This window comes from Melanostigma gelatinosum (assembly GCF_949748355.1).
Source record: "Melanostigma gelatinosum genome assembly, chromosome: 6".
NCBI lineage: Eukaryota > Metazoa > Chordata > Actinopteri > Perciformes > Zoarcidae > Melanostigma > Melanostigma gelatinosum.
The window spans coordinates 7,061,574-7,085,139 of record NC_136639.1 but is presented as its reverse complement, the minus strand read 5'-3'; the positions used below and the strand labels follow the sequence as shown (position 1 = coordinate 7,085,139).

Genomic DNA, 23,566 nt, shown 5'->3' with positions numbered 1-23,566 from the left:
GACGAGGTGTGCTCAGACTGAGATTTCCTCTCTCTGCGTGAGTTGGAGTGTGTGTGTCTTTTGTCAGCGTCACATAGATCTATTTTGTGAGGTGTTCTTGTATTTATTTTCTTATGAGAAGTAAATAGTCTCAAGGATGAAAAGATGAGGATGATTCTGCAAATTGAGCACAATTTGTTAATTCTCGCTCATATGGGGTTGTGTGGTGTGTGTTTACTATTTGCAGTAGAACTTGGATCAAGGGTTTACCTTAGTGAAAGGTTAAAGGTTAGGAGGAGAGCACAGGATAAAGCTAAAAAAAAGATTGCCTGTCTATCTACCTTCCTGTCTGCACGCACTCTGCCCATGCACTAATTGCGCGTCCGCAAAGTATTCCACAAGCTGCCAGCTAGACAGCTGTGAGTACTAATGCTTATTATGCTTATTTTGGGGGCGTTGCGTTGGAGGGAGGCCTAAAGGAACGGGTTGTCAGTGTGGCCAACTTGCTGACTTTCTCGCTAGATTCTGAGACTTTTGGAGCTAGTGCTTCTCGCTACTTTCCACAGGAAAGAGTTGGCAACACTGTGCTGTGTTTTTCAATTGGATACTTTTTCAAGCCTAGCATACTTTTGCTAGATCCTTAAGATAAGTTTAGTGGATATTATAATCATGATTGCCAGGTAATTTGCAATGATCCACCTGCATGTTCCTCAAACCATGAGATGATTAATGCACCCCGACAGGAAGCAGAGTCAGAACTAAACATGGAGAAGCAGCGTTCAGTTTTTCTGCTCCACATATCTGGAACAAAGTCCCAGAAAGCTGCAGGTCTGCTGAGACCCTCAGCTCCTTTAAATCAAGATTGAAGACTTTACCGTTTGCTGCTGCCTTTAATTGAACCAGATTCAAGGATATTAATCAATTTCCTGCATTTTACGACTGTATTTTATTTCTTACACTGCTTTTTAGTGTTTTAATGAATGTTCTTAATTGTTTTTAAATCTCCTTTTCTTTTGCCTTATGTGTTGATGCTTTTAATGGCTTTATGTGAAGCACTTTGAATTACCTTGTTGTTGAAATGTGCTATACAAATAAACTTGCCTGGCCTTCAGTATAGAGACAGGTGCAAATGTGGGAGGAGGGCATGGGAGGGTTTCTGATCAGAAGCGTGTGTGTCTCTTTGTGCAGGGGTGATAATGTTATGGTGGTGTGAGTGGTGGCATAATAACAGTTATCTAAATAAGCGTGCATTCACAAACTGTCATCTATTAATACTCTCCCATGACACCTTACTCACTAATTCCCACCGACAGGAAAGGCAGGAAGTCATGCCATCAGACAGGGTGACTAATAGCGGCAGCGGGACAACGCGCGGCAAGAAAGACATGTGGGATCTGACCAGGGGTCAGCCTTAATCAGATGTGTCATTTGCTTCAGCAGCTGAGCTGAATGACTACTGCTTTCTCACTCAGCTCCAATGTGTCCCTTTATTACAGTTTCATTAAAAAAGTAATGACAGCAGCTGGCACCCCTTAATGAACATTGAAATTGCTGTTACGCTGTTCATACCAAACTATATTTCCATGGAGAAATGTGACCGAGGCAGTAGAAGGGGAAGGCAATAGCACGCTGGCAGCAGAGCAGGGTAAACGCTGTTGCTGATGAGATGTTGCCATCAGCAGAGCTGTGATCAGAGCCCTATGCTGTGTGTCTGAGTGCCTGCATATGTGCGTCATTGCGTGGGTGTTTTTCTGTGTTCGCTGAACTCCTCTTGTGTGCACATTTACGGGATGGTACCTGTGTTCGTGCCTTCATGTGTGTGTCGGCTAGTTATGCCAGTGGGATTACAAAAAGACAATATGGAAGAAATTGGAGTTACCGGGGTGGCGCAAAGTGTGAATAAATCACTGTCGTGTTTTTAAAGCAGCTTTAGAACTTTGTCTGGCACAGCAAGGTTTCAGCGTGTGCAAGGAGAAGATTAACGCCAGCATTTGCACAACCATACATTTCTCACGTTCTCTTTGAAAGTAGATCATGGGTGAGGGGAGATGGAATAGGTGCGCTTCGGCAGCAATGACAGCTTTAGCTATTTCCTCTGCACAAGGAAAAGACAGTGTTAAAATGATTTGCCACAAGGACTAGTCACTGGTATGATATGAATATGGATTTGGTTCTATTTTAGCAGCCCAAAGAAAGATGATATCTGGAGGAAAGGTGACCAGTCAACCCTGACTGTCACTGACCAGTCAGACCAGGTTTACATAGTGCCCGTAAATCGTTCTTTGTGCATGTTTTGATCTTCACTAACCTGCTGTATCACAGTACCGTAATTCAAATGGTGTCTGGCAAGCTTCTCGCCAAACCTCCATGGCACTCTGATTTTAAAATGATATGTCCTCAAAGGAGCCCATGGGAAAATGAATACTTAAGAGGCTTCCCGTCAATGTGCGTTAACGCGTTGCCTCCAGTCGTTTCAACGAGGGCAAGGCGGCAGAGGTGAAGCAGTTTCCATCAAGGCAGTACGGGGCATAAAGCGGTTGCCACCCATGTGAACTTGCACAGAGTTCACCAATGCCACAATCTTCTGTTTGTGGCATTGGTCAATCAAGTCAAGTCAAAAGTCAAAATGTGTAGCTTAGTGTAACTTCTGGATGTTTGAGCTTCACTGTGCAGAATAATGTATGTGCAGAATTTGAAACTAAGGCTTTTTATCGGGGGGAAGTTTCTCTGTTCTCACCTTAAATCTCTAAACTGTAAACCAAGGGATACATTGAGCTGTTGAATACACAGTAGATCATCAGACTTTGACCCTGCATGACTCTGGAACAGAAAAACCCTCCGTATGCCTCAGGAGTGACATCCCCTCACTGTCTATTACAGTTTAGAAATAGACTCTGGCTTAACTCACTAATTCTGCAGCAATTCAAAGGACTAACTATAAAATCAGGTCTGTATTCCCGACATACGGGGCTGCTTGAACAGGCTCTTTCTTTGAGAGAATCAAGACAAAGTTGCAAAGTCGCACGGCTGGCTTTCATAAAATCGTGGAATCAAAGGTACGAGTAAACATTCCTCCAAAACCGACCTTGAACTGTTGTGGTTTGATGAACAGCTAGGCCAGCTGGGCAAGCGCTCTGTTCTCAGGCGGCTCCTTTACATAAATCAAATTATGTTTTGGTGTTGGGAGACAAGGTTTGTGTGTTGAATACTGTCTGACTTGAGTTTTTTTATGCAGCTTAAAAGCCATGGATGCATGTTAGTGAGTTAACATGAGTGTGAAAAGCTGAATGCAGTGGGAATCATAGATCTCAGCTTTGACCTGAAGGGCTCTGATTTACAAAGAAGTGAAAAGAAAAGAAAGCACGGCTATATCCACTATTAGCACTAGAAATATACTGAAATCTCAGATTGAAGCTTTTCTGATAAAACGTTGAAAACTAACAGTCTATACAGCCTTTTTATTCCTTAAAGTGGCTTTATATATTAATTATGATTGACTCAATTGTCTATTGTTGTCCTGTTTTCATGTCGTGATATGTTTTGCTTTGTGAAGCACCTGGTAAACGGTTCTTGAAAAGCATGCATGTCTTCCAGTAGAATTACAAATTGAAAATGAATGGTGAAGGCTTCAATACAATCTAATTGTTCTTTTCTCCTTTCCAACTCGACTCGTTTGCCTTTCAGCAAAGGGAGAACACAAATCCCCTCTGATGTGCCTTCAATTTATTCACGACAAAGCACAAAAAGCTTCCGTGCTTTTTCGGCGCGCTCTCTAATTTACACTTAATACGAACAACATCCTCCCACATTTGCTATCAATTCAAAAGCAATTAATGGTGCTTGTTGACGATGTGAATAGCTGTTCCGCAGAGACACTCACATCTTTTTGAAGTCGCACACGGTGTATTCGGGCCAGTCAATGTAGCACACCACCCGGCCGGGGTACTGGTCCGTGTTGGAGTAGTAGTACTGAGGGAATGCCAGGAGCAGAGCCAGCAGCCAGATCACTCCCACCACCACCTTGGTCTCTGTGGAGGACATGCGCTGCTGCAGAGGGTGGATGATGGCCATGTACCTGCAGGGGAGAAGATACAGTGATGCTGAGCAACACCTGAGCCGCTTTTACCTAGTAAACCTCTGACATAACGCAGTTTGGATGATCACTTATTTACTGAATGATTGAGTCGCAGTTCATAGCTTGGCTTTGAAAGTAATATGCTGAACTGATAAAATACAATAATAGTCATCTGACATCTACACGTAGACCGATGAATAAAGCAATAATTTGACATTTTGGGAAATACGCTTATTAGCTGGTTAGCTCAGCCTAGCATAAAGACCAGAGGCAGGGAAAGGTAGCTCTGTCCAAAGAAACATTGCACCCGAACAAGAAATAGTCCTGCAAATAACTCGCCGCAAATCCATAAATGTCAATATGACGCACTGGTTTTTGTATGGATTAAATAAACAAGATATACATTCAGACACACACTGCTTTTGTTACCTTTGGACAGAGCCAGACTAACTATTTCCCCATGTTACCTCTCTTTCTTCTATGCTCAACAAACTAAGCGCTATATTTATCGAACAGACATGAAAGTGGTATTGTCCTTCTCAGCCAGACAACATTTCAAAACTATTGATCCATATGTTTTGGTGCTGTGGTGTAGCACACTGGATTTAACATTGAGTGTAAGGTTAAAGTGATTCAATGATGGTTGAAGGTGTTCACATCCATTTTGCGTGAACAGTTCTAAGATGATGCAGCAGGACCTCGTCTGAACTGAATTCAACATGCTTAACCGAATGAAGATCAGACTTTAAACAAAAATCCCCAAAAACAAGCAAGCGGTGAGGCTGTCTGCAGTGCAGGCCTGGCAGAGCGTTAGCAGTGACGTGTCTGTGACTCAGAGCCCTCAGGCCTTCATGGACTCCAAAGGATTTGACACCAAATATTAAATGTGATGACTTATTTATATTCATAATTACTAATGCAATAACTCTCTGTCCCCTAAAATGAAGGAACTATATATAAAAAGGGCCACAAATGTTACATTAATGTAAAGAACATGTTACGCTTAATAAATCATTTATTATGCACTTGCTTTTCGCAATCATTTGGAATGATTGCTCAGAAAATCTATTAAATGAAAATGTTAGAACTACAAACCATAGCTGCCCGTTGCAAAACATCTCTAACCAAATAAATTAGTTTTGTAGATGGTTGTGTTTGATTGTTTACCTAAAGGCAGACTGGAGGAGAGGATAAAGAGTCGTAGATTCAAATTAGAAAGATCCACTCGTCAGGGGTGTCCCCTCTCTCCAACTCTTTTCGCACTCTACATGGAACCCTTGGCACAAGCAATAAGAGAACGCTGCGATATAAAAGGAATTCTGATAAAAAATAAGGAACATAAGATAGCGTTATACGCTGATGATGTATTACTATACATCCGTGACCCAGATATCTGCCTTCCCAACCTTTTGGAACGCCTTGATAAATTCGGTACATATTCAGGATACAAATTAAATATGCAAAAAATATTACCATTTAATTACAATCCTTCACCTTTTTATAAAGCAAAAGATCCCCATTAACTGGTCACAAAAAGCAATTAAATACCTCGGAATTTGGTTAACTCACTGTACTAGTGATCTGTATAAAAAAAGCTATGAAATTGTAAACAAAAAAATTAAAGAAGATCTGAGTAATTGGTCAACACCGCTATTGAACCTAAGTGCGAGAATTGATATTATAAAGATGTCCATTTTACCTAGACTACTGTATTTATTTATGTCACTACCAGTTAAAATCCCAGCCAGACAATTCCAGGACTGGGACAGACAGATCTCCAGATTCATTTGGAACGGAAGGAAACCAAGGGTTAAATAGAGCACGTTAACCATTAGTAAGGAGGGAGGTGGTATGTCTCTCCCTAACCTTAGAGAGTATTTCCATTCCGCCCAATTAAAAATAATAGTTTTTTGGTGTGATAATGGTTACGAGGCTAAGTGGAAGGAGATGGAAAATGAATGCAAAGGTATTCCAGTACAAGCAATGATCGCAGACCACAAATGAATGGTCATTTATCGCGCCCAACTGAACCCCATTGTCTCATTCACCCTGCACACCTGGTTTGACGTTGTAAAGCAATTCAATTTGTGGACCCAGTTAAGAAAACTTAGATGGCTTGCATATGACACAGAATTTACACCAAATAGTATAGATTCTAGATTCAGGTACTGGACCAAACAAGGTATTCCTGCCTTCTGTACAATAATGGAGAAAAACACATTACACAGCTTCCAGATATTGAAGGAAAAATACAATTTAGAAAATTATGATTTCTTCAGATATTTACAGTTACGGCAGTACTTTTCAAAAGAAATTAAGAGACATGAGGTAAATATGGAACCGAATGAAATAATAAAATGAATAGTACGGGCATACATTGGCAGCTCCAAATCAGTCATTTCAAAACTTTACCAGTGAATCACAAAGGGCAGAGGAACTACCACAACATATATCAAGGAGAGATGGGAGAAAGAACTAGAGGATCAAATATCCAGTCAGCAATGGGAGAATATGTGTGAAACTGTGTTCACTACTTCCTGTTCAATGTATTGGCGTGAATTTAGCTGGAAGAACCTTGTTCGTTTCTTTATTACCCCTAAAATGAAGATATACTTAGCCTCAATAAACCATACATGCTGGAGAAATTGTGGGGAGGGTTGTGCAAATCACCACCATATCTTCTGGTGCTGCTCCAAGATACAAACATTCTGGCAAAACGCTTGGACAATTATGCAGCATATTCTTGGGCAGCAGATTTTATTCACATGCAAGTCACTTTATTTGGGTGATCTACCAGAAGGAATAACAGGAAACGACAGATACCTCCTGAAAATATTAACGGTAGCAGCAATAAAAGCTATTACTCGCAAGTGGCTACAAACCGACCCACCTTCAGTCGAAAATTGGATTGAAATCATGAAAGAAATTCACGATATGGAAAGACTGACTTTCCTACTGAGATTAAGGAAAGACGCATACATAGCAAGATGGACAAAATGGACCAAATATTTGTCAGAATAAGAACTTTGCTGGTGATTTGCCCTCCCTAACCTCACACAGGGTTTTTTTATTTGTTTTTTACTCTGTTCATTGCTGAAGCTGATATCTTTTAAGAAGACAGGTACTCGCTTCAAACAGGATGCTACTTTATCTGTGAAAATCTAGACCTTAACATAAATATTGCTGTGTATAGAACTCTTCCAATATATCATTTTGATATCTGATCCTGAAGTTATGGTTGACACGAGTGACGGACAATGTTGTTGGCATGCCGCATGGTTGTTTTGATGTATTTTGTTTTTTGTTTTTGTTTAATTTAATTATTTGTTTAAATGTATTTCCTCCTGGCCTTTTGCCAGGTGCATGAATTGCTAGTTTTATTTCTTACTTGTTTAGGATGTGTTTTTGTTTTTCTTGGCAAAAAAAAAAAAAACCTTAATAAAATATTGAAGTATAAGATGTATACGTAGAGATGGAGAATTCATTGTTAAGTGTGTGATCACAAGTTATTTAGGTCCTTGATAGGCAAAGTGTGAAAAATGCTCATTTGTGTAATGCTGATTAGAGTCATAAACTGAAAATAGAGTTTGTGAAGGGTAACTCAAACTTCACACTGAAACACAACCTGCAGCACATACACACACACTCGCCCACACACCTATGTCTGAAACATTTAAAAGGAATCGAACAACACAGTAAGCTTTGATTTGTCAAGTCATACTCCACTTTCTGGATAAAAGGTTTTTTTTGTGTGTTTTTTTTTATGGGGATGTGATCACAAACGTGTGCTCTCCTGAGAGTTGCATTGCAAAGAGTGTTATGAAGTATACTTCTACTCAAATGATTACCGTGTGCATTTTAGTAATCGCATCACATGTTCAATCAGACTCCTAATCAGAGAGTGCATGAATAACCTAAAATGACCGAGAACATCATTATCAAAACACTTGCTGGCAGAATCCAGTTCCTCAGTAAATACACAATGATTCAGGGTGTAAGGGGAAAACTAAAATGCATTACCTCTGTTCTTTTTTTAAATTTTTTTAAATCCTCTGCATAGATTTTTGACTGAAGTTTATTGCAGATTTGGTTGAATTGATTTATCTTCATTTAGATCTCTTAAGCATGGTTTGTTCTTCCGAATTACTCAATAACCTGGGAGCTATATTTATCAAGTAAAGTGCTGATTTGATTGAAAACAATTTTGTCAGAGACACATATCTTAATTATGCACTTCATGTGTTAAAAACATTGAAATTAAACATTGTAATGCCTGACTGTATTCAGTCTGGAAGCATGCACGGTATTCATTTCTACAGAGCATTAACATCAGTGTTATTATTTTTTTAAGCAAAGCTCTCGAGTGAAATGTCGGGTCTAATTAAAGGCTTAATTCTACTAATAACCCAAATGAATCTGCTAAATGGACGTCAACTCCCTCTAATTATATCAGAGACAAGAGGAGGCCTTTGAAATCAAACGCTCCCAGCGGTCTGCTGAAAATGGGCGTTCACAGCCGTGGCTTTACTTTGGCTCTGCTTCAAACAGCGCTGGCAGCCATGTGGCTTTTCTTCATGTAGGTGAGTCTTAGTCGGGCTGCTGATGTCAGAATCAAACACACACCTGCAGAGGACAGTACTCTGCTCGCTCCACAAGCTCAAATCAGCATCATCATCACCCCTGCTGGCTTGCAAGCACTGTGCTCAGATCCAATGCAACCTGGACACCTGACCAGACAAGCGTAAAGGTTTAGTTTTTAAAATGAGCAGTCAATCTGGCGTGATTGAAGACTGAAGATTATCAAGAATGACGAAAGAAGCTGGACTGTTCATATGGGTTTCATACGGAACACACCAGTCCGAAACAGACCTGTGCAAAACCTACCAGAACCTACCGGCAACAGCATGAAGTGCTAACAATTGACATGCAGCCACACTAAAGAGCAGAAATATAATAATGTATCAAGATCATTGTTATCCTAAACTAGCCAACTCACAAGCTTTCTGATCGACATCTGCGATGCACATTCAAACCCCATACCAATTATTCATTTTTATGTATTTGCCTGGAGAGACACCTCCAATTATCCACAAATGGCACCTAAATGGCCGTGGCAATGCAACAGTTCAATACAAACACCATGAGGCTGCTACACTGTTTTCCTGAAGAAAAGGAAGTCATTAAGAAGAAAGCTGCTACAGATGAAATTGCCTGCCTTCAAGCCTGCCAGTGATTTCTTTGTCCTTTTTTCCCAAATTGCATTTGAAAGTAGGCTTTGGTAATTTGATCACGAATTTGCTTCATCTGGATTATTGGCCTCTACGTTGTTGTTTTTTTGTTGTTTTGCAGAAGGTTACCTAAAACGTCCATCAGAGGATAAAGGTGGCAGAGCCTGGGGTGTGTGCGTGTGTGTGTGTACATATGTGTGTGGTAGGTAATTTGAAGGATTGTCACTGTTTCTATTATTGTCTACATGCATACATATGAATCCTTCAGCCGCCTCAGTCTCATCAAAAACCGGCAGACACCATGTCCTGTGCAAAACCAACATCCACCTGCATCCCCTCTTCCATGGTTGAGTGTGTATCCTATGTGTGTACGTGCACATAGAAATGCGAAGCAGTATGTGTCCACTGAGGCAGAAGATGAGCTCGCTTGTTGAGGTTAGCCTAATCTAGAAAATCCGATCCTCACAGCACTCGGGGAAACGTGCTGCAAAGTGACAAAAGCACAACCAAATAGAGAAATCACAAATCCAGAATACACAATACTGCAAGTTGCACAGTCATACAACCGGAATGACTATTTGATTAACTGATCATACCATATATTTTTTTTTATGTTTTTGTTTTTTAAGTTCCACCATTCTGATTTCATGACCAGATATGATGCACCACTATGTTAATTGGTAGGCTATTAATAATCAAAAGGCTAACACTAGGTTAACAGCAAATATCTGCAATATCTGAAAGTTGAAAAACTAAATGTGAGCTCATTTTGCATCTAGCGGTTAATTTGGCCTTCGTAACTTTATGACTCACAAATGACAAATATCCCAAACATGTCAATGTTGTCATTGTTGCATGCATACAGTGTATTTTCAAAATAAACTTCCAAATATGTTTACTGAGTTCTTAGGTCTAGTTGGTAACAAAAGCACTTGGTAAGGAAAAGTGCATTTGTTACGTCAAACAACTACTTTACATAACTGGTGTTAATAAAATAAGGAAGTTGCGTCAGTAAACTACGTTAAAATATGTTCATCCATCCATCCTCCCCTCCCGTCTAACCTAAGCAGACTGTCACACACCTTATACGTCAGTTGCGCTGAGCATTTATGCAGATTGGTTTACATTGGAGTTGGTTGAAAGCTTGGTGCGTCTCATCCAGACGGTAAAGGGTGCCCTCTCTCTTTGCAGTGTTTTTTTTGTAAATGCTGCGCCTGCGTTGTTAATTTGACGATGATGTTTGCATCATTTGCTGGTGTTTTACCTCTTTGTATGACACCGTACTTACAAAACAATTAAAACAACAAATAGGAATACCAAATGAAAGATAACATCAATTATAACAAAATCCACCAGCCAGCCAAGTGCCCTAAAGCAAGGCACTAACAGCTTCGAAGGCATCTGTCAAGCTCTAATCGGAGATGATTTTTCAGTGACAGGAGATGACAAGTGTTGATTGGAGTGTTGTTTGTTCACTAAGAGGTGACATAGCTCTGAGGCAGCTGTTCAAAATGATCTAAATGTGTGACGCTGCCTCTGATGGATGTGGATTTATAGAAGCACTGATGCTGTCTTTCAAAATCATCAGATCGGTAATAAACAGTGGGAATGTTTGATGCGTTCATGCTCGCTAGATATCCGAATGCAAAATGTGCTGTGTGTGCAGTGACCTGACCCGCAAATACACCAAAGAGATTCAGCATTAAAATACGAGGGACATTAGACCAGAGATACAGACACAACACAGACTCCACCTTCTACATGTTGATATCTAGCATAATCAAACTGAAACTGAGCTCATAGCCACAGACATCTATTACATATTTAGGAATAAAATGTGTCTTTTCACTCGCTTGTCTCTGTTTTTGCTAAAATATTATCTTAGAGTGCCAGCGAAGTTACCGTTGGTGTAGTGGTTTGATTTATATTCAGTGTTTACTTAATGCACCTTCTCAAACGCATGTTGGTAGTGATGGATTTAGAAGAGTGTGACTGCAGCCTGTAGCTCAGGGTTTAGTTTTGAAAGATGGTCTTTTGTTTTTAAGATTTAAAATATTTAACCATGCTCTCTGGCTGCATGGCTGGCAATGGTCAGTCGGCCTGCCACTTTGGTCCAGAAATATCATCAACATTGAGATGGATTGACATCCAAGGTATCCAGAAGATGTATCCCTCTGACTTTGGTGATCCCCCGACTTTAACACTGGCTCCACTATGACATTCGCAATTATTGTAAGCCATCTGTTATTTCAGCACCATGGACAGCGCCATCGATTTATCAATAGACGACACAATGAGAGCAGCTTCTGGCAGGCGCTGTGGGGCGTCTGGAATCACAAGCATTGTCCAGAGGCAGCTTCTGTATAACCCTAGCAATATGCAGTACACGGCGTAACTGTTTACCAGAGGGAAATCAAATTCCCTCACAGCATTTTGCTAAAATAATCTCAATAAAATAGAAGCTTGGGCAATACAGTACTTTACCTCAGACAGACTGCAAGAGGTAAATTATACCGACTCAATAGGTCAATAGGATTACGGTAGCTGACTCTCTGCATATGCAAATCTATTGAAACCTTTTATTGAAAACGTTTTGCAAATTTGCATCGCTGGCGGTATGAATAATTTTGATATAACATTTTTGCAGCCAAGTATTTAGCATTATCGTATTTGATGTGCACTGTCTCCTATAAATAAATAATAACCAAATCATTCAGACCATAGATCCACAAATAGATCAAACTGAATAAAAATACATGTGCCTATGATTTGTGATATAGGCTTCAGACCGATTAAAAGAGAACCTGAAGGACAACTTCACTCACAGTAATCCAAATCATTAAAATGTCTTCTTTCTCACACCGCTCTAATCCCTGTTTTATAGATGTAAACTTTTATGTAATTAAACTTCATCACAATTGTCATATACATACAGTATACGGCATTTAGGCGCAGAGGGCTGATGTGAAGCACCCAGGGAGCAAGTTGGGGTTCAGTGTCTCGCTCAAGGACACTTGTGATCAAAGGACGACCCACTCTACCCACTGAGCTACACGTAGACACACAACACAGTCCTTTTGAGAAGCGAAAACCTATTGTTCCCACTTTTCATGCTCAGATAACCAGAAAGAGAAAGGTGGGCAGAATAACTTCCCGTGACGATCCCTCTGGGGGGGAAAAAAAGACTTCAGAGGGAGTGGAGGAAGTGGAAATTGGATGAGGAAAGGTGAGAGAGCCGGAGAGGAGGCCACCGTGAGCTGTCGTTAATATGCTGTGCAGTAATGCTGCAATCCATTGTACTCGGAACTCAGATAAAAGTTCAATGGAACGGTAATTTAAGTCTGAATACCAGGTCGAAAATTCAGTTTGCCAACATAAACACACCTGACATCACAGCAACAATTACCTTCTCATCATCTTTTACTGTATGTCCTGTTTTATGGAGTGTTTATGTTGTGACAACATTGTAGCTGCCATTTCCATTTTTTTCAGTGATTTGTGCTTCTTCGCGAGCATGCGGCACCAGCCTCCTCGCGGTTACCACGAATCTTTGAAATTACTTAAATTCGATTTCTATTATTATTCCCCACAGGGTTCATTTAAAGATGGTTACTTTATACTTTTCTCTTTGCTGATGATGGCTGTGGTAATTGATGTAGATGCTTGTGAAGCTCAGAGTTTGCTGTGGGCGTCCATGTTTTCCATGCATGGTCCAGTCTCAAACAATCACTCTTTCATTTCTCAAAGTATTAGCTCCTCAGCTGTGTGAGGGGCAGCACGTAATAGCTCAGAAGCCAGAGGGAAGTGGTTGGCTGGCAGGTTGTGAATGAAAAACATTCTTATTTCTCTAAACAACTCCCACCGAAGTGCCCTTAAAGCACAGAGCACTTATCATTAGTCAGACACTGACAATCGGTGCAAAAAGCCAGATTTACTAAGGTGTTTCCCAGAATGCATTTCAGTAGCAACTTTCAGTTTTCCAGGTTGTGCCTGCTTTATCTTTAGCTGTTTAATTCATCAGGTAGAGCCTCCAATGGAACAGCGGGACATACAATAATAACAATGATTGATGATGACTATGATTATGTTGATGATAATAATAATAATAATCCATTACTATTAATAATTATTATGAATGCTTCATGAAAATGAAAGGAACCGATAATTTTTTTCACATGAACCCTTTCACAATGTACTTATCCTTTTGATTATTTGTTGAAAATATGAATCAGTGCATCATAATCATTTTCTGACACCTTTCACCATTCGGTTTACTACTACAGCAAATACTCCTTGAGCAGCAGCAGAAATACAATGTACATGCATCGTTTTTCTGTGAATCCCCCTTTTTTAGCACCGGAATTGCGGACCCCACCACTACAAATAGAAATAAAACAGAAAAAATGCAGACCATAGATAAAAATGAGGTCTGTTTTCATGAAAATCGTAAGGATTATAGTTTAAATAGTATAAATGAAAGTTTAAAGTTTGGGGCCAATTTTTCCCCTGCTGTCTCATCGAGCAGACTCCTCCAGAGCAGGCTGCCAGACTCTGTGGGTTGCTGCTTTCTTTATCTGTGATTATGTCAGTGTGTTTTATTTTAGCTTTCTTTTATGCTGACGTGTGTAAAATCTGGCATTTTTCAGTAGTTGTATGAGATGACACAACCTTCCCTTTTATGGTGATAAAACTGCAGCACTTTACTTTGTTTAGCTCCATCAAAGCCCCTTTGAAATTAAACAGGTGCCACCAGTGTTGCTGAAAAAAATGGAAATATCTTCAAAGTCTGATCTGATATCTTGTTTTATTATTTATTTTTGGGGGTCACTTGGTAATGTATATTTACAAAGTATTGGTTGGCCACGCCTCGCGAGATCACAAAATGGCGCGAGCCTCTAAAATGGCGAGAGAGATCGCGTTATCGACACGTGTCTGAGCAATTTAACTCCACCCGGAGACACATGTAGCTTAACGCTATATGTGTGTGGGTTAGTAGAAAACGAGAGAAAGCAATCAAAACAAAATAAATCCTCCAAAACAAAAGCAGATCCTCCCCACCGCGGTGGAATACGGAAGATTGCTATCTCATCACAGAAACGCGACTGACGATCTTGGACTCGCCCAACCACGTTTCTGACCTTTGAACCGATGAGACAACAACTTCCGGACCCACTAGCGGTGACTGATCTCAGAACATGATTGCGTAAACTGAGTAAAAGTCAAGTCGTTTGAGGACAAGTGCCAAGTAGAGTTTCTCTGACTTAAGTGGGACTCGAGCCAAAGTGGCAAACTCGCCTGTGGTTCTGACTCAGCACACTGGCATCGGCACCCTGATTGCACTGGTGATCTCTTGGTTGTGTGGCGTTCTTGCACTACACACAACCCACAGATTGCCAGTCCTGAGTGTAGCAATGATGGAGATGAATAAAAGCCTTATCAGCTGCAGCATCTCATCAGGGCTGATGGAGCACTGTGCTGCAAAAAAGTATGTCATGTCTAGCAACTAATGTGAGCTCTTCGGCTCTCACAGGAAGTAGTGATTGCAAATTAAGAATTGAAATACTAACTGCACCCTAAACAGCAGTGAGAGATAGCTCCGAGTATTATATCACAGTCGGTGAATCTTTGTTTTGTTCCTACAACATATTCACAGATGTATGTGCTGGAACGGTAGGAACAGTATCCGTATGTGTCACATGGATGCATTCATATCCAGAAACAGACACACTCACACAATGAATACAGATTAGAGATACACAAGCAAACACACATTGTAAATAAAACAGCATTCATGGCCACAGGTGTACAGGTACACACACACATACAATGTGTACTCGCACACAACCATACAGACAAAGATGCATGCACACGCACGAACACATGAAAATGCAATGGCTCACACCCCCATGCCCAGGCATTCACACATATTAACAAAGCAGCACCGGGTTTTTTATGCATCTAATTTCCATTCACCCTCGCCGACACAAGGAGATGTCACCACTGATCAATAGGGGTCATTCACACGTGAATGTTCATTGGGAGGGTTATTGCATGCACTGAGCTCCACAGAGCTTCCTTCAGCTTGTGACTATAAGAAGATAAAATACCGCCACTCATTCAATCGGTGATTTAGTTTATAACAGCAGTGGTTATGTCAAAGCAAGCGACTAGCATGCCTATTTGGAAATGAGTACTTCCCGCTATGTGTATTTCCCCGCGGTTGCAGCCAGTACTACTTGCTTGAGTGTGTTTTTACCCCGCGAGGAAATTTCCCCGCTGTAAAATTTGATACTAACTTATAAAACGAATAACGTTACCACCAGCAAAATACCTCCGCCGTTTAAATCGCTGCTCTACTTTATAACCACGGCAGTTCTGTCAAAGCAAGCGACTAATACGCCTATTTTGAAATGGCCGCCACCAAGTGTATTTCACCGATGTGTCTGACCGTGAATAACAGCGGTCTGGGTGTGTTTCTCAGGGCCCCAGGCTACCGCTAGCTTTCTTTACTTTCACTCTTTCTCTAACTGGGTTTGAAGGTGTTGGCAATTGTAGGTAAATGTTTCTAAATAATTGTAAAACTATTAATACCGCACAATAAAAGTCCTGCATTCAAATGTTTACTTCGAGTAAATAGTGAAAGAGGATTTGTTAATGCAACGCACTTAAATTGACTTAACTTCTGTTCAAGGTAGAGCTTTCATAATAAATAATGATGCATCATATTATAATTGTTACATTTTGTCAGTCAAATCTAAATCTGCAACATAACCATTTATTAACCAACATTTCTCAGTCAAGTGAATGTAGTAGGAGCAACGACATGGATGTGTGAAGTAACTGGCCACTGTATTAGTCAGTACCCACGGGAGTGCAGTGTTCCCAGTGTTCCCACATATACCACAGGCCAAGCATTCAGCATCTTCTGAACAGGCACGTTTTAATCAGGCACTGCTCTCGTCTTTTCCAAATGAATGAGCTGCGTTCTCACTCAAACTTAACAACACCAAAACTCTGTGTATTAGTATTTTTACATACTGTTGTAAAAGCTGTTATATTTACGTTAAAAAGATTACATAACAGAAAGTAACTTTACATTAGACTGCAATGTGCAACACTCTGGTATATCTAAAAATAAATAAAAATGCATAAATTCGACAGTGAGACACTGAGGTGACCTTAATGACAGACTTGGGCCCAGTGAGGAAAGGGTACATTATTGTAATGTAGGGGAGAGGGTTGTGTTTCATCGTTCTCGTCTCAGAGTGGTTTACGGCCCATCGCAGGATGGAGTCACTTTTAGTTCCACCTTACTCTCCATTCCTCAACCCCACAGAGGAAATCCATCCCAATGGAGGTGGAGAGTTTATGACCAGCCACATGAACAGATAGCTGCATATAATGGACATAACGGTAGAAAATTGCAGGGGTGGATCAGACATGCAAAAAGGTTATGTTGCAAGAGACGGCACACAGAACACTTGAAAAAATGGCCAACAAAATAAGCCCGTTGAATCATTTTGCAGCATTTCTGATTAATTTCTGTGACACATAGTTAGGCTATTGTAAGGTTGCACAATCCATGCCCTTATTCTTGTTGTAATAGGATCTTGGTTTATGCTAAATAAAAAAGAAATAAAAGATACAGATTAAAATGCTTCCTGTTTATCGTTTTTGTGATCATTTTTTAATGACTTACAAACTGTTACTGTTGGGAGAAAAACTGTTATGTTGAGCTGCATGTTGGTAAAGAGAAAAAAACTGCAAGGCAATATATTGGTGCACTTTGAAATAAAAGTTTCCTTTTTTTGTTTTGTTCAAAGAGCAGTTGACCTCAATAACCTTTTACCTAAAAATCGAAATAAATTCACAACCTGTTCCCCACCTGTACGAATTGATAATGAATCCTCCTAGATGTCAGTAGTTTTATTTCTAAAAATATTACTATGGACCTTATAAGATGGGTAAAAGGGAATTAGACAGCGATTTTCACAGCACTTAAATGTTTATTCGTCACCAGTAGAGCAATATTCCTGCATTTTGTTGTCAATCATGTCGGAGAATATGGTGAAGAACTTTGATCAGTCGTGAATTGATAATGTTGTATTTTAAACTAATTTCTTATATACTTTTGCAACACACTCGCAGCTTACCTGTCCAGAGCGATTGCGGTCATTGAGTAAATGCTGGCGAAGACAGCTGCGATCGGAAAGAAGTTGTGAAAGCGGCAGTAGTACAGTCCGAAATACCACTCATTGTGCACTGCGTATGTGAAGTTGATCACCGTGTTGAAGGCGGACATGGAGGCTTCAGCGAACGCCAGGTTCAGAAGAAAATAATTGGTGACGGTCCTCATGCGTTTATGCGCCATAATAATCCAGATCACTGTGATATTGCCTACCACGGACACAATAACTATACTGCTGTACGCAATAGCCCAGAGCACAATTCTCCAGACTGGCTGCACGAACTGGTTCCAGTTCGTGGTCCCGTTGGTTTCGTTGGAGCCGGTGGTCCAATCTGGCGCATTGGTGACATTGAAAAAATGATCCATTTTGCTGTTTAAGACCGAAAGTCACTTTAAAACCCACCAACTGGATACAAACATAACAAGAAAACTCCGGTGGCAAATGCAAAGTGACCAAAGTTTAAGAAAAGCACGACGGCTGCGCGCTCTGTTGAAATGTTCACTTAAAGACTTTTTCTTGGAAATAATAGATTCAGTATAAGTAACACATGTGGACGTTACGATTACACTTGACTATCTATTAGACTGCTGTTACTGTCACTTATCTCTGTGCGTAAAAACACGCAAAAACAATTCTGTGTTCCCTAAACTGGTCGGACATATCTGAGCTCTCTCTGCTCCGTCCTCTCCGCTCTCCGCTCTGTTCTCTGCTGCTTCTCTGCGCAAACTGAGCGGCTGCACACCACTTTTATGCAGCGAGCCGCTGCGCACCCGTCCAATAGGAAGTCTCTGTAATTATGATTATGCTATTTATTCCATCCGACTCAGACCGTACAGGGAAGCCAACAGGATAATCATGCCTAAATACCTCTCATCTGATTAAATTCGCTCATAATTGCTTTGTAGACAATAACAAATCCAACACAAGCAGGAGACTGAATGAACGAATTCGGGCACATGAGTAATAATGTGCCAATATCAATACAAATAGTGTCAAAGTTGTAACAATAATGGTTGTAGTTGTGTGGAGGCATCATTGATGACCATCACTTTGAATGGATTTAATCTCAAAATAAAATTGAAGCAACCCATTTTTTTTTCTGGATGTGGTGCGTAATGTGGTGAGGTGTCACACTGTCCCTGCCTTCCCACTCACCGCCCCCTCTTGTGGTCTCACAGTCTGGATGTGCACTTGGGGATGAGCTGCTTCATAGAACGTGAACATGCTGATGACAAAGATCAATAGTAGTATTGAAACATATACTTCACAGGTTCTTTACATATTTTCACAAACAACAAACGCTTAGTAAAAAATTGATTTTATTGATTCACACTGTAACAGAAATTCTTCATAAGAGGGCCAGTCTGGGATATTTTCTTCAGCAGACAGCACTTGTTCACAATATCAAACTTTATTCCATTTTTCCAGACTGCATTTGCAGGAGTCTTCCCAGAGGAGCAATGTGAGAGGATGAATGAGCTCATTAAGGGCTGCTTCCAGGCTTGCCTGGACTATTGAAGGCACAACAAGACTGGAAAGCAGAAAGTTGAATAGACCGTAACTCACAGCCCTCCGTTTTGTGATCGTGGAGTAGAGGACCTTTTAATCGCTGCAGGTTTTCGTGCTGTGAATCTGAAAGGTGCACATCATTGATATTTTTGCAGGAGGTTATGAATATTATAACCTACTGTTGCATTTTAAGTACCGTCTCACAGAGCCCCTGGCCTGGCTGTTAACGCTCACTCTTGGTGAAGCATATTGTTAACTGAATTACATTAGCAATTATAAGTTATTGGAACTAAACTTGAATTGAATGCATCTTTTTCTAACTACATAATAGAACTTCTGCCAGTTTTAAATTCTTGAAAGTCTGCAGTTTAGATTTACAATTTATTTTGTTGAACAAAAATTGTAATATGCTCTTTGTTTGCTTCAGGAAGATTTCCCCGTGAGGCTACAGCAGGTAGTCACTCACTCTGCAAGAATATCTTCATGTACATGCACGGGCTTCAACCCTATGTGGCTGTATTGCTTTAAGCCTGCTTTAGAAACAACGCAGAAAATAGGATTCTCTGGACATCCGGTGTCTTTCAGATGTGAACGAACTCTATCTATTTAAGCTGCTGATTACCAGAACAATTTTCTCATGAATATATGAATGGAGCTGCTACATTACCAGGTTCCACAACAACCAAGAGATACCATTCAGTTGGAGAGGGTCACGGTAAATTCACGACTGGAAATACAGCAGCCACACAATAATGCCACACAGAATTCATTGTCAGGCTCTTTTGGAATAATATTGGAAAAAGAACAGACAGTTTCTTTGTGATGCACTGAGGCCATCATTCACTGTGTCAAACTCACTAAGCGCAGAAAATCATGCAATTTACATCTTTGATACTTGACTATTTTCTTCCTCTCTCACAATTCCCGTAACTATTGCACTGCAGGCTACTCTTTTCATGCATGTTATTATTATTATTAAGATTTTATTTGTACAGGGACAGTTCACATTAATCGACAGCACACATTAATAAAAACATGACTGTAAATGTGACAGTGTTAGCTAAAAAAGCTAATTTTCAACCGTTGTCCCTGGGCACGGTGTTAGAAGCCGCTAAAAACATTTAAACATTTAAAAACTGTTTAAAAAGACAACAACACAAAAACAAGCAAACAGAGCTGTGCAATACAATCCTGCAGACACAGGATCAAACATGACAGACAAGCAGGCAGGCAGACAGACAGATAGACAGACAGACAGACAGGCAGACAGGCAGACAGGCAGACAGGCAGACAGGCAGACAGGCAGACAGGCAGACAGGCAGACAGGCAGACAGGCAGACAGGCAGGCTACATACGGACATGGCAGGCATGAGACTGTTAGTGCTGACACACCTGGTTGTTAATGAGCCAGGCTTTGAGGTTGTGTGTGAAGAACCTGTATGTGGTGCTCTGTCTTATGTGTGATGGGAGAGTGTTCCAGGTGACGGAAGCTGTGACAGAGTATGATAGCTGGCTGAACTTGCTTCTCCTGCCTGGGACCACTAGGTCCCCGCGAGCTGTTGCTCTGGTTAGTCTGCTATTGGTCTTTTGTGTTATGAAAGTGCTCAACGGGGGAGGTGCAAGGCCATTAAGAATTTTAAAGGTTAAATTTAAGGTTTAAATGTTAGTGCATGCTAGTGCATGCTAGTACCTAGTGTACCTCTTGTATGGGCCTTTTGTAGGTTGCCATCTTGACTAAGGCTCACTGGAAAAAGAAGAAGAAGCAATGCTATGTATTAGTATTGTGATTAAATGAAGGTTAAAAAAAGGCAGATATGCAGTCAGTTAGTTCATTTTTATCTCTGTCCAACACAAACAACTATTGGGTTGCTATGACATGTCAGGATTTTCAAGTCAGAATTACCCCTTAAAACACGTTGGTCTGTGACAACTCTAACAGCTGAATGTCCATGAACGTTTCTGTGAATTCATGGCCCCTAAAGTGACCAACAGATTTTCATATAATGATCAGGGCACAGGATTTATCACCTTTATTACCCCTTACGTTTAAATTTGCATCTGTGTGATAGCTTATTCACCACATTGTGGTTTGTAACAGTGGTTTTATCCTCTAATATCAAAAACTGGCTGGTCAACACATGTTCTCTTCTCTTCTGTAATTGTCTGCAAATGTCTGCTTTTCACATAATGCCTGATCTATGTCCTGCCCAGGTCAACAATTGCCCGATGACCCCAACAACATAATTTACCATAAAATGTTCTCCAAATATAATCCCATTATAGATGGTGTCCGGTTATGGTAATCATGTTCCTCTTGCATGAGGATGTTGCTTTTCTCTTGGGAGAAGCTTCGATCCACTCTGGACTGTCCTCTCCATCACAACTGTCAGAGCTCCATGGTGGAGTCTAAACTGCTTGGAAGGAGAAGCAAAAGAGGAGAGCGACGCCACACACGTTGATGAGATATTCTCCCTCATTTCAGCTGCATCCAAGTTGCAATGCATAGGTCTAGCCATGAAAACATCAGGTCGGTCACAATAACCTGTACGGCTGCTATCCATGCACCACGTGACATTGGGCCTCATGCAAGATGCAACATATGAACACATTTTCTGTTATTTGTGTTCAACGATTGGTTCTTATTTTGTAAATAAATAAATAATTTCTGATTCACGGTTTTCACATTTGTTTTCTCATTATTTCTTGTTTCACAACAATAATATCGATTGGATTGTGGGCAAAATAAATACTGTTGGTACTATTAAAAAAACCCTTTGATGATATCACGTGTGTTCAGCTTCTGAATGGCTTAAGAATTAAGACAAAATATAAGAGACATTTAATAGAATGTCGCTGCATGAGGCCCAATGATCCGCAGAGTCCTCTACATTTGAATTGCAGTGCATTGAAATATCTTACTTATAATTGAATTAGGCTATAAATGAACAGAGATGACTGTAATATAAAATTGAATATTAACTTTCTGACCACATCTCTTTCTGTGTCTAGATGTTTTTCCTCTAATAAAGCATGCATCGTGTCCCTTTTTCTCAAAGCGATTCAGTTTGAACTGTTCGTATATTTAGATTGTTGCTTCAATTCAAGGTAACGTCAAAACAAGACTAGTCTACGGCCATGCGAACGGCTCTGTGAGGCTCTACTTGGGAACAGTGGCACTTTGCCCTAACATCTCCATGCTATCATTCTTACTGTGACAATGCTAACCTGCAGATATCATTTTTACAATGTTTACAATCTAGATTTAGTGTGTAAGCATGCCAAAATCTTGAATTAGCACAAAACACAAAGTACAGCTGAGGCTGATGGGAATGCCAATAGTTTAACAGTTATACAGAAAAACCAAAGTATTGGACACATTTAAATGTTGACATTTTGCTCCTTCTTCAGGTACTGAAACTACTGAAAAAAACATTATAGTTAGTCTATTTTTCAAGTTAGTAAGTCAAATAAAAGCAATTTTCTTGTTACCTTCCAAAAGCTGTCACCACTACTGTGACTGATACTGAGCATCCCCTCATGGCTGCTGCTGGGGCTCTCTCATCAACTGTTGTGATGGGAAAGGGGAGTTGTATGAGTCTCAGGTGATAGCAACAGGCTGTCACATGCAGTGAAAGGGAATCACCACTGTATAGGAGCAGTAAAATATACGGCAGCATGATCAATGACCCTACACGTCAAACTATGATGCTCTAGGTAGCCCTCTGGCATCAATTTCCGCTCGTAACATGCAGACACTTTCTTTCCAGAATAAAAACAAGTAGGAGTAACGTTATACCTGTAAAAGAGTCAACACTGACTTTTTACTTCACACGGGACACACACTGCGCTCCTGGGGGAAAGCTCTGTGTTTGTTTGACGCATACATCGATGGTCACATCGTTCAGGTTCATAAATTATGATTTTACATGTGAACCACTAACAATGCTGCCATATTTGCGAGTTGGGATTGAGAACAGGCTGTTTCAGTTCATGGTCTAACTCTAGACCACCAGGTTGCCCCATGTACAAATAAATAATAACTAAAGACCCATGTATTTCTGAACTCTGGCCTCTACACTTTGAAAGGATTATTGTATTTCACAAATAAACAAGATTCACTGGAGACTTGTTTGCAGTGCTACCTCTGGATGTTTGATCCTAATCTCCTTTTGGTGTAAATTGCAGCAATAGGTTGCTTGATATCTCTTTATTACGGTATGAGCTCACATTTAGCATTCATGCATCATCTAGCTGAACCAAACTATAAGCTGCTAGCTATGTCCAATCTATCAGTATTAATAAACAATCCTAAAACAGGTGGTAGCAAGTTTTGTTCACTCGTCGATCTTATGAAAGGATTTTGTTAACTGGTGTTAACAACCTGCTGTTTTCCATTAAATTAGTCTGACTTCAGTTATTTAAAGACAGGATTGTATGTCAAACTGTTTTGTTTTGTTCGCACATAAAAACACAATTCTAATGACAGGCTCTTTTAGGGCCCTCCCCATGTTGGGGCAATAGTACAATTGACTCTCTATTATCCTCACTACAACATCCCTGACTGGAGACACCAATAAGAGGAAAGT

General features: G+C 40.3%; 1 protein-coding gene across 1 annotated transcript in view; it reads right to left on the bottom strand.

Moving 5' to 3' along the window:
* tacr1a (tachykinin receptor 1a) overlaps positions 1-17,836 on the bottom strand; it is a gene marked incomplete at both ends in the record, with an annotated part of 29,880 nt that extends 12,044 nt beyond the window's left edge. The window contains 2 exons of the mRNA XM_079269632.1: positions 3,860-4,054; positions 17,436-17,836. Coding sequence (XP_079125758.1) covers positions 3,860-4,054; positions 17,436-17,836 — 596 coding nt within the window. The remainder of the gene's footprint in view (positions 1-3,859; positions 4,055-17,435) is intronic.
* Between the last annotated feature and the right edge of the window lie 5,730 nt (positions 17,837-23,566).